The sequence below is a fragment of the Phoxinus phoxinus genome (assembly GCF_949152265.1).
Source record: "Phoxinus phoxinus genome assembly, chromosome: 3".
In the NCBI taxonomy this organism is placed as follows: domain Eukaryota; kingdom Metazoa; phylum Chordata; class Actinopteri; order Cypriniformes; family Leuciscidae; genus Phoxinus; species Phoxinus phoxinus.
Genome location: NC_136878.1, coordinates 24949543 through 24958507, shown reverse-complemented (window position 1 = coordinate 24958507; position 8965 = coordinate 24949543). Strand labels below are relative to the sequence as shown.

Genomic DNA, 8965 nt, shown 5'->3' with positions numbered 1-8965 from the left:
GTTTATTAAGTATGTGTATTGTATGTATTGATACGTCAACCTGTTATTTCTTCTTTTTTTTTGGGGGGGGGGGGGGGGGGGGGGGGTTGTTGGGGGTAGGGAGAGTGTTCATTTTGTAGAGTTGAGCAGGAAATTGAGAATCTGGAGTGGACATTGAGCAGAGTAATTTTAAAGTGCTTTGATTGGGGTCACATGCACAATATATTGATACCAAATCAGTTATCGGCTGACATTAGAGATTTCTGTCATTTTAATATAAGCCATTCATTGGTTATCGGATGTAACATGAATATAAATATCGGTACATCCCTAGTCACCTGCTCTGTTCCAGTCTATGCATTACTTGGATATATTGTTGTAGAAACAAATATTGAACTAACTAAGAAAGCATATTGTTCTCTTTTGATCCACACAACAGCACTTGTTCTTCTTTCCTGTATGAAAGCCATTGTGTCTGGGATGTCAAGCTCAGCACACCTCAAAGTTTCTGATAGAAATCTCCTTAAATGTAGCACAGTCCCTGACTGATGGTTTTGACGTGACAGGGCCCTGCCAGTTCGGCCTCAATGATGTCCCGCTGTCTTAAGTCATGTTGACGCTAAAGGATTGAGAACTGCTGTGACGAGATTAATTCCTCTTGCTGACTTCCATTCTGTCATTCAACTTTTGTTCAGCTGAAATGTGCTACTTGGCACTGTATCCATCTCATATATAGCTGGTTTTAAAGGGATATTTGTTTCATGCTCAGCCACCCCTCCTCCAGTCTCCCATGTAAAGAAGACATCACTGAAGTTCCTTCTGAAAGCTTTGGAAACCGTTTCTACTAACCTTTCCCATGAGTGTGCAAGGGAATGAGAGGGCTCAGGGCTTACTGTGGCACAACTATCTTTTAATGTTTCGAAAGCTTTCATTCATTCAGACAACCTATCTCCATTTCTGAAGCTATCTTTGGACCTGGGGAGGTGTACCCAAGTATGCCTACTTCCTCTTTACTTAAAACACATGCTGACGTGTGAAGAGAGAAACATGGGATGCAAAGAATGTTTTATTAATTGAGAGTTGTTGCAGATTGTAATGTCCAGGGATTCTATTGAAAAGCTGTTCTATATTGATGTGGCTTAATTTACAGCTTGAGAAGTGCAGTTTTAATTAACCCTTTTTCAGTGAGGGACAGGCCGAGAACTAAGAAAAATACTTTATTGTATATATATTTTTATGTATACTTTTAATTTATATAATATAATGTGATATAATACCTTTTCTTTTTCAATTATCTGTGTAGGTCCGTTGGGGAGAGAAAGGGTCCACAGAGGAGGGCGCACGTCTAGAGAAAGCCAAGAATGCAGTGATATCAATACAAGAGGAGACCGAAGAACCCATGGTCAAAAAGCCAACTGCATCCCCACCTACATACCATCAACCTGAATCCAAGTGGTATACTCCAATCAGGGTGAGTCACTTCATGTTGCAATTGAGGCCATAACCATATTTCTGCCGCCTCCCTTTCCTTATTTTGAGTTTTAGTCTAAGTCCACCTGAAAGTGCCACTCTAATTTTTGAAGCCTTTGCTTGAGATGAGTGGGAAAAGAAACCAAGCTAAGGCCACATATTGATATTTCTTGTTTCATCATAGGGCCGCCTTGAGGCACTTAGGGCTCTTCTGCGGCGGCAGTATGACCGAGTTTCACTCATGCGCCCAACGACCGCAGATAAGGTAAGCCACAGATGGTTTACCCCAATACAAAATGCGAACTTGATTCATCACTCTTGCATACTACCAAAGTTGAGCCAATATATTGTTGTACATAAAGCATGAGGTGTCAGGGTGTCAGTGTGTGGTGTAATCGTTCAGGGGATATTTATGAGTGTGTGTGTGTAATAAAAGCGTGCAAGTTTCACAAACCTCAGCTGCAAAGACTCACAACAGGATGTGACTGTCATGAACTTGTGTTGCAGACACTTCCGCTTTTGTAACTTTTGTAGTGCAATAATATATGTGCACAAAAACAACATTCAGAGGCATTCAATTTAAGAACAGAATGTGCTGGTTTGTTTTCATTGTTGTATAGATTACTCCACCATTGAAAAGTTTCTTATGCTTACCAAGGCTGCATTTATTTGATCAAAAATATAGTAAAATAGTAATATTGTGAAGTTTTATTACAATTACATATAACTTCTCTGTTTAATAATTTATAATGTATTTCTGTGATGGCAAAGCTGAATTTTCAGCTTTTTTCAGCTGAGTTTTTAAAGTAGTAGTAGTAGTATTGTTTAATATTTTTTTAGGAATATTTTTCAGGATATTTTGATAAATAAAACTTTCAAACGACTAGAATTTATTGGAAACCGAAATCTTATGTGACATTATAAATGTCTTTACTGTTTACTTTTAATCAATTTAATGCATCCTTGGTGAATAAAAGTATGAATTGACTTTAACGGTTGTGTATTTTAAATATGAAGTGAACTTGTGGATCATCCTCTTGTGAGACAAAATTAGCACTGAAATAAACAGGCTTCACAAGTCTGTGCTGACTACGTGTGTACTACAATTAAAAAATGTTTCCAAAGTAGTGCACAGTTTGAAGCATTTGTTTGGGTTTGTTTCATCTTGAAAAAATCCTCACCGCATCCGCGGTGCTAGTGCTCACATTTGCTGAAATATCCCAGTCACGCTTGAGCGACTTGTTCTGTTTTACTTTCTTCAAAAGAACTGTTAAAACCTTTGTAACTCTCAATACATCTGAGATGAGGGTCTGGAGCCTCCAAGCGGGACCCTGGCACACTTCAGTGAGGCCACAGCTCGATCGTGCAGACTTTCAAGCCCTTGATCAAGTGCACTGGGTGCAGGCATGAGCTATCAAAGCCCGAGGAGTCCCTCGCCAGAGCCAAGGTGGGCCGCGTACTCTCAGCTAGAGAGAGGGGGGCTTTGATGCCCGACAGGAACCCTCGGGGGTCATGAATTTTTCAGCGTTGGATCCGTGGGGTTACGAGGACTCATACAGGTGTAAGGAAGCAGGTTGTCGCAGACATCTGTTCAGCTCGGAGACCCCTCCCGGCCCCTCCCCCCACTCCGCCCACAGACAGACTGCTGGATTGTCAGCAGATGTAGTTTTTTCAAGACAGCCTGAACACTTTCTGCTCTCCCATTTACCGCCTGAGGGGCTCCAACACCAAAGGTAGAGCGGAGGGTGGACACAGCTGCACTGCCGAACTTGCCTGGGGCACAAATAAAGAGATCTAATGTGGTTTGACTGTGTTGTTAGGGAGACCGGGGAGCCAGAGAGGCACTTCAGAGCCAGCTTAGCGCTGCAACATCTGCCGTCAAGTTTCCGGAAAGAGCGGCAGGGGACAGCAGGTAGAGAAGGTGGCAGCGCGTCAAGGGCTGGCCTATTACTGGCGGGGGCTCTTTTGAACGCACACCCGCCCGCCCGCCCGCCCCTGTGTTTCTCTCTTTTTCTCGCTCCCACCTCTAACTAGCAGTCTCGGCAGGGCTCTGTATTGTTTTACATAGCAGCAGTCTGCAAAACACACTAATAAGCACCTTTATAAATGATACATTAACATACATTAACCCCAGAGAGCTGCCACACAAAGGCAAAATCGAGATGGGACCTGGAGACAAGGCTTTTGTTTCTCCTGCTGCTGTGGGTCTTAAAAGGATTGTTCACTCAAAAATTACAATATTGTCATCATTTACTCTACCATTCAAACATTTGGGGACAGTAAAAAATTTGTGTGTGTTTGAAAGCAGTCTCTTGTGTCCACCAAGGCTGCATTTGTTTGATCAAAAATACATGTATAAAAAATACATTCCTATGTAATGGCAAAACTAAATTTTCAGCAGTCATTTATCATTTTTTCCCCCAGGATTATTTGATGAATAGAAAGTTAAAAAGAACAGTATTTATTTGAAATAAAATCTTATTTTTGTCATTATAAATGTCACTTTGGTCAATTAATTGCATCCTTGTTGAAGTATGTATTTATTTAAAAAACAACAACTTATTGACCCCAAACTTTTGAACTGTATGGGTAAATATGAAGTGAACTTTAGTCAAGTGTATCATCCTACAAAATTAGCCCTGAAGTAAATAGACTTCCATTGTCCATGCAGTTTACGTGCACACTACTTTTTATCTTCCAAAAAAGGGCATCATTTGAAGCATTTGGTTGGGGTTGTTTTCAAATTAAATGATAGTTCACCCATAAGTGACAGTTCTATCATCATTTGCTTATGTCATTCCAAACCTCTATGACTTTGTTTTGTGGAACACATAAAAAAGAAGATAGTTTAAAAAATGTCTCCTCACAATGAAAGTCAGCTGGGGTACAGTGTTGATTTGTATTTCATTGACTTACATGATATGGACAAAAACAGTTAAAATTGTGTTTCTCAAAAGAAACAAAGTCATACAGATTTGGAACGCCATGAGAGAGTAAATGATGTGAGAATTTCTTTTTTATTGCTTTTGTTTCCATACTAGAGGCTTCGGGGGTGGTATGGGAGTAATGATGATAACTGATGGTGATTATAGATAGGGTGATTTTACAATATTCATTTTCAAGACCTCGTTCCGCAGGATTTTTAGTTTTTTTGAGGAAATCAATCCTCATTTTCTCTCTGGTTTCAACTCCCACATTCTCTTACTCAGGCTGAGCTGATATTGTCAGATGTTTTGAAGCCAAGGCAAGCTCAATGTGTAATACAGACATGGTGCACACACAAGATTTGCAGATTGCAGCCCCCACACCCCCGGAAAGCATTGTTCAAGACGTATAATGTCACTTTTGCGTTGCCTCTGCATACATTAAACCCTATTAAAATCATTCTCTGTATAACACATACCTTATTAGCCCATGCCGACTGCTTGCCTCCTTAGGGCAGTGCTGTAATGAGGTGGAGTGTATTTTTAAATGGTGTAAATTCCAACCTCAGACAAAGAAAACATGTCAGCTAGCAGTCCCGAGGCATGGTGCTTGTGGCGGAACTTTCCCCGGCAAAAATAAATAAATATAAATGTACTGTTGCGGCCCAGTGTGACAGCATCTTAATTTAACAGTCATCGGTCACATAAACAGAGCGGTGGGAGCATTTTAATTAAGAGACTGCAAGCGGGCGGCACGGCGGGGCCAGCTCTTGAAGAATGCCATTATAGAAGCAGGAGAGAGGAAGAGAGGGAGGCAACGCTGGCATGGAGAAATAGCGACGGGGTAGAGGACGAAGGAGAGAGTGAGAACAAGAGAGAGAGCGGGGGGAAATTAAGGCTCTAGGCTGGCGGGCCGGGTCCCTCAGGTCGGAGGCACACATGGCCAGGCTTAGCCGCAATAGTGTTTAAGAGCCCAGTCTCATGACTGGATTAGGGCGCAGAGCGGCAGACCGCGAACTGTTTGTGTTTTACCCCGGGAGCCAAGAGAGTGAACAGTGTCCTAATGAACTAGCAAGGCCAGTATGAAGTGGGTCTGGCTGCTGTAGTGAGGGACAACTGCCTAATGAGCAGAACTGAGCTGCGCTGAACAAATCAGCGATGCAACAACTGTCAGAAAATGTGGTTTGCTTGGCACTAGGTAGAAGCAGCCTCATTTAGATATGCAATATGTGTTGCCTTTCAAGCTCCTTTATGAGATTTGTTGCAATGTTAAAATACTTTCTCCTATTCTAGAGACTAAGCCATTTCTAGGCTGATTTCCCTAAAATGCGTAAACACTGTTGCCCTTTGGTTATCAAAATATCATTGCAAAAAAAGCATTTTTTTCTTTCTTTTTTTTTGCTGTCTTTTTTTAAATTAATATCTAAATATTCGTCAAGATGTTTTCAAAGAATATTGAATTATTACCTAATTTCCAAATGGTTGTTTTTGTGTTTTAAGCATACATCGAACAACATTTAGCGAGGTTTATGCTTAAAAAAGAAAGACGAGGGGAGAAAAACTTAATTCAAAATTAAATTTTTTTACATCTTAGAAACAAATTTTACATCTTAGAAAAAGTGTCTTCTTTTTAGGGGATGTTTTTATATTTTTACTGGATAACAAGACTAAGATACTGAAAATACTGATTTTTATTTGTTATTTTTGCAGTGATTGCGCTCATTTTTATAACTATGTTTTTAAAGCCTCCCGACAGGCTCAACACAACAACATTGACTCAACCAGTGGTGTTAGTTTGAGGCAGGAGAATCTGTTTAGTCTGATTTAACAATTATTACTGCAGTTCCAGTTAGTGATGCTGTGTGCAGACATGAATCACTTCAGCTTTAAGGCACTATTGTTTTTGGTTGCATTTAAATGACTTAATTTCTCGCCAAAAAAATCCCATTGATATGCAGATTTCGTATAATCAATGTGCTGATTAAACAAGAACACAAATTGTGTACTCACATCTCAAGAAAAATGACAGGAGATAAGAGTGCTTAATAGTATTTAATGATTTAATCTCTCTCTGATTGTGTTATCAAATGATGTTATGTGACAAATACAGATTTTTTTTTTTTTTTTTGGCTCTAGGAAAAAAACAACACTTTCTGTTCTGTGAACAGATACAAGCAAGCACCGGTTTCCATGAACAAATAAAACCTGGCAAATGTTATTAAGTTGAAACATACCCTAGATCAGAGGGCACAAGATTTCTAATTAATGGTGTAATTGGAATTAAATCAGAGCGTCACAAATAATAAAGCAGAGGATAGCACTTGTTTATGGAAGCGGAGAGCTGACCGTGTAACAAAACATTATCATATTTATAGAAGTATGAGTCTTTCACCATCTGCTGTAAATCTTCACATCTTCATAGTTTTCCTTGAGTAGCTGATTTTTGTAGCCATTACGACACCATTGTGTTTGTTATGACAATCGGTGTGCATCCTTTAAACATGCTTGTGTCTTTTTTCTGGTCCTCATTAGTGCTATCAGCAGACTGGCCTGTTACCCTTAACAAGCATTAAGTAGAAGGCTGACAGTTCAGTTAAAGCGCACCGGCCCCAGAGGAGAAATGACAGCTTCAACAATGACTGGCTTGCCGATTTCATGAAATGGCCCCTTGCTCTTTGAACCAGGTCTCTCTCTGTTTTTTTGTTTTGTTTTGTTTTTTTGGGGGGGGGTGGGTATGTGTAATGCAGAAAGTAGGGCAGATGTCCACGTGGCTGGTTGTAAATTCGACAATGTCTGCCGTGTTAATCTATGAGCCTCCTCAAACAGCCAGTCCTCCTGGTAACAGGATTAGATTGGGGACCCCAATGAGCTGGTTTGGAGGGTGGCACTGGAAACTAGAAAGTGGGGGTGGGGAGTGCCAGAAATCATGACAGAGCTTTTGGGTTGGAGTAGTGTATGCACTAGACGGGTTTGGAGAGGAACTAACATGTCCACAAATGTAGATAAATAGCGTTTTCCTTTTTTGATGAGGCTCTAGCTATTGTCTCCAGTACATTAAGCACTATTAAATTGCCATTAGTGTAATCTTTCAATCCTCAGTAGTGCAAATAAATTTCCGTTCACTTCAAAATATTTTTAAAAAACAAAACAAAAAAACATGGTTTGAACTGGAAAATTTAAATTTATGCTAAATATTTTTTTTTTTTTTTTTTTTTTTTACATTTTAATGTAAAAAAAATTAAACAATTCTTTTTTTTTGTCATTGTTATGATTTCTCTTTATGCTTTCAATCCTTTTTTTTATAATCTATCAGCATGGCTTAATTTGACTTAAAACTTTCTTTCTGGATTGAAGGCTTGATCCGAGTAAAAAAAAAATGCAATCCATTAACAATCGTATTTTTATTTTCCATCCTTTTTGTTTGCATTGTAATTTATTTCCATATTGAGGTCAAGCGTTTTAGCCTACAGAGGTTTTTATATTAGTGATGTATGTGACAGAGGCATGTGCTCTGAAATCCCTTTCCTCCTGTATCGGAGCACATTCTGCTGATTAGCTGGGTGGGCTGGTACCTGCCCCCTTTAGCAGACTGTTTAACACAGGCGCAAGCTTCTGTGTACTTCCCCTTAACCCCCTGATTCTATCCGAGCTGATGTCCTGCCGCGCTTGTCTCTCTCTGTGTGTGTGTGTGTGTGTTCTTTTTCCCTTGGCCAGACTGGCTACAAATGTGCTCGCGTCACTGTGCGGGGCCATTTCTTCATCGTCTATTAAAATCAAAGCCTCGTTGCAATGAGAGCTGGAATCTTGGCTTTAATTAAGCAGCATTACTGTTAGTGTCAGACATTCCCTGGGCTGCTTTGTCGCATTGATTTTTCTCCTTAAGTGTGACAGACCTATGGAAATCATACAGGGAATCGGTAATGTATTGTAATTCACTCCTTCCCTCGTCTGATCAATTTGAATATTTAAAGTGATGAATACGGTGCATGACTGTTTGAAAGGCAATTTGTGGACATTTGTTTTAGTGGTTTGTTTTCGAGATATTTAAATATGCACATTTTCCAACTATGGTCATATTAAAATACAGTATGATAATAGAAGAGTAATTGAGAATGGTGGCATTCAAATGTGTAATTCAATAAATCCACTTATTAAAATGAAAAAAGAGACACTTATAAAATGTTTACTCAAATTTAGATTAAATTAATTTAATATTGAAATAAATTTAATATTTAGATTTTAAAGGTATACAGCAGTACAAACCCTGTATATTTTATAAACCGTATATTTCAGGCTTATTATACATAATGGATCATTTAAGCTTGTGCTGCACATTTTCAGCTCTCTGAATACCATGCATGGGATTTCAGCGGCTTGATTATGCTAATTAGTTTTAATATGCAAATGTGGGAGCCCTCTTTATTTTAAACCGTTGGCCCAAGCAATATTAAATGCAGTTCTAATCTTTATTAGACAGTAATTAATTGTGCTCATAAAAGCATGACTTTAATAGTGTTAAAACGCAGGACTTTAACGCTATGGCTTGATTTTTGCTACCACTGAAACCCAGTGTTTGGCTAGACGCTGTGAAA

The 8965-nt window shown here is 39.3% G+C and overlaps 1 protein-coding gene across 3 annotated transcripts in view; it reads left to right on the top strand.

The window, feature by feature from the left end:
• Window positions 1-8965, top strand: part of antxr2a (ANTXR cell adhesion molecule 2a) — a 115141-nt gene that overhangs the window by 85801 nt on the left and 20375 nt on the right. For all 3 annotated transcript variants that reach the window (XM_079606733.1, XM_079606735.1, XM_079606734.1), the window contains 2 exons: window positions 1283-1450; window positions 1634-1714. In XM_079606733.1, coding sequence (XP_079462859.1) covers window positions 1283-1450; window positions 1634-1714 — 249 coding nt within the window. The remainder of the gene's footprint in view (window positions 1-1282; window positions 1451-1633; window positions 1715-8965) is intronic.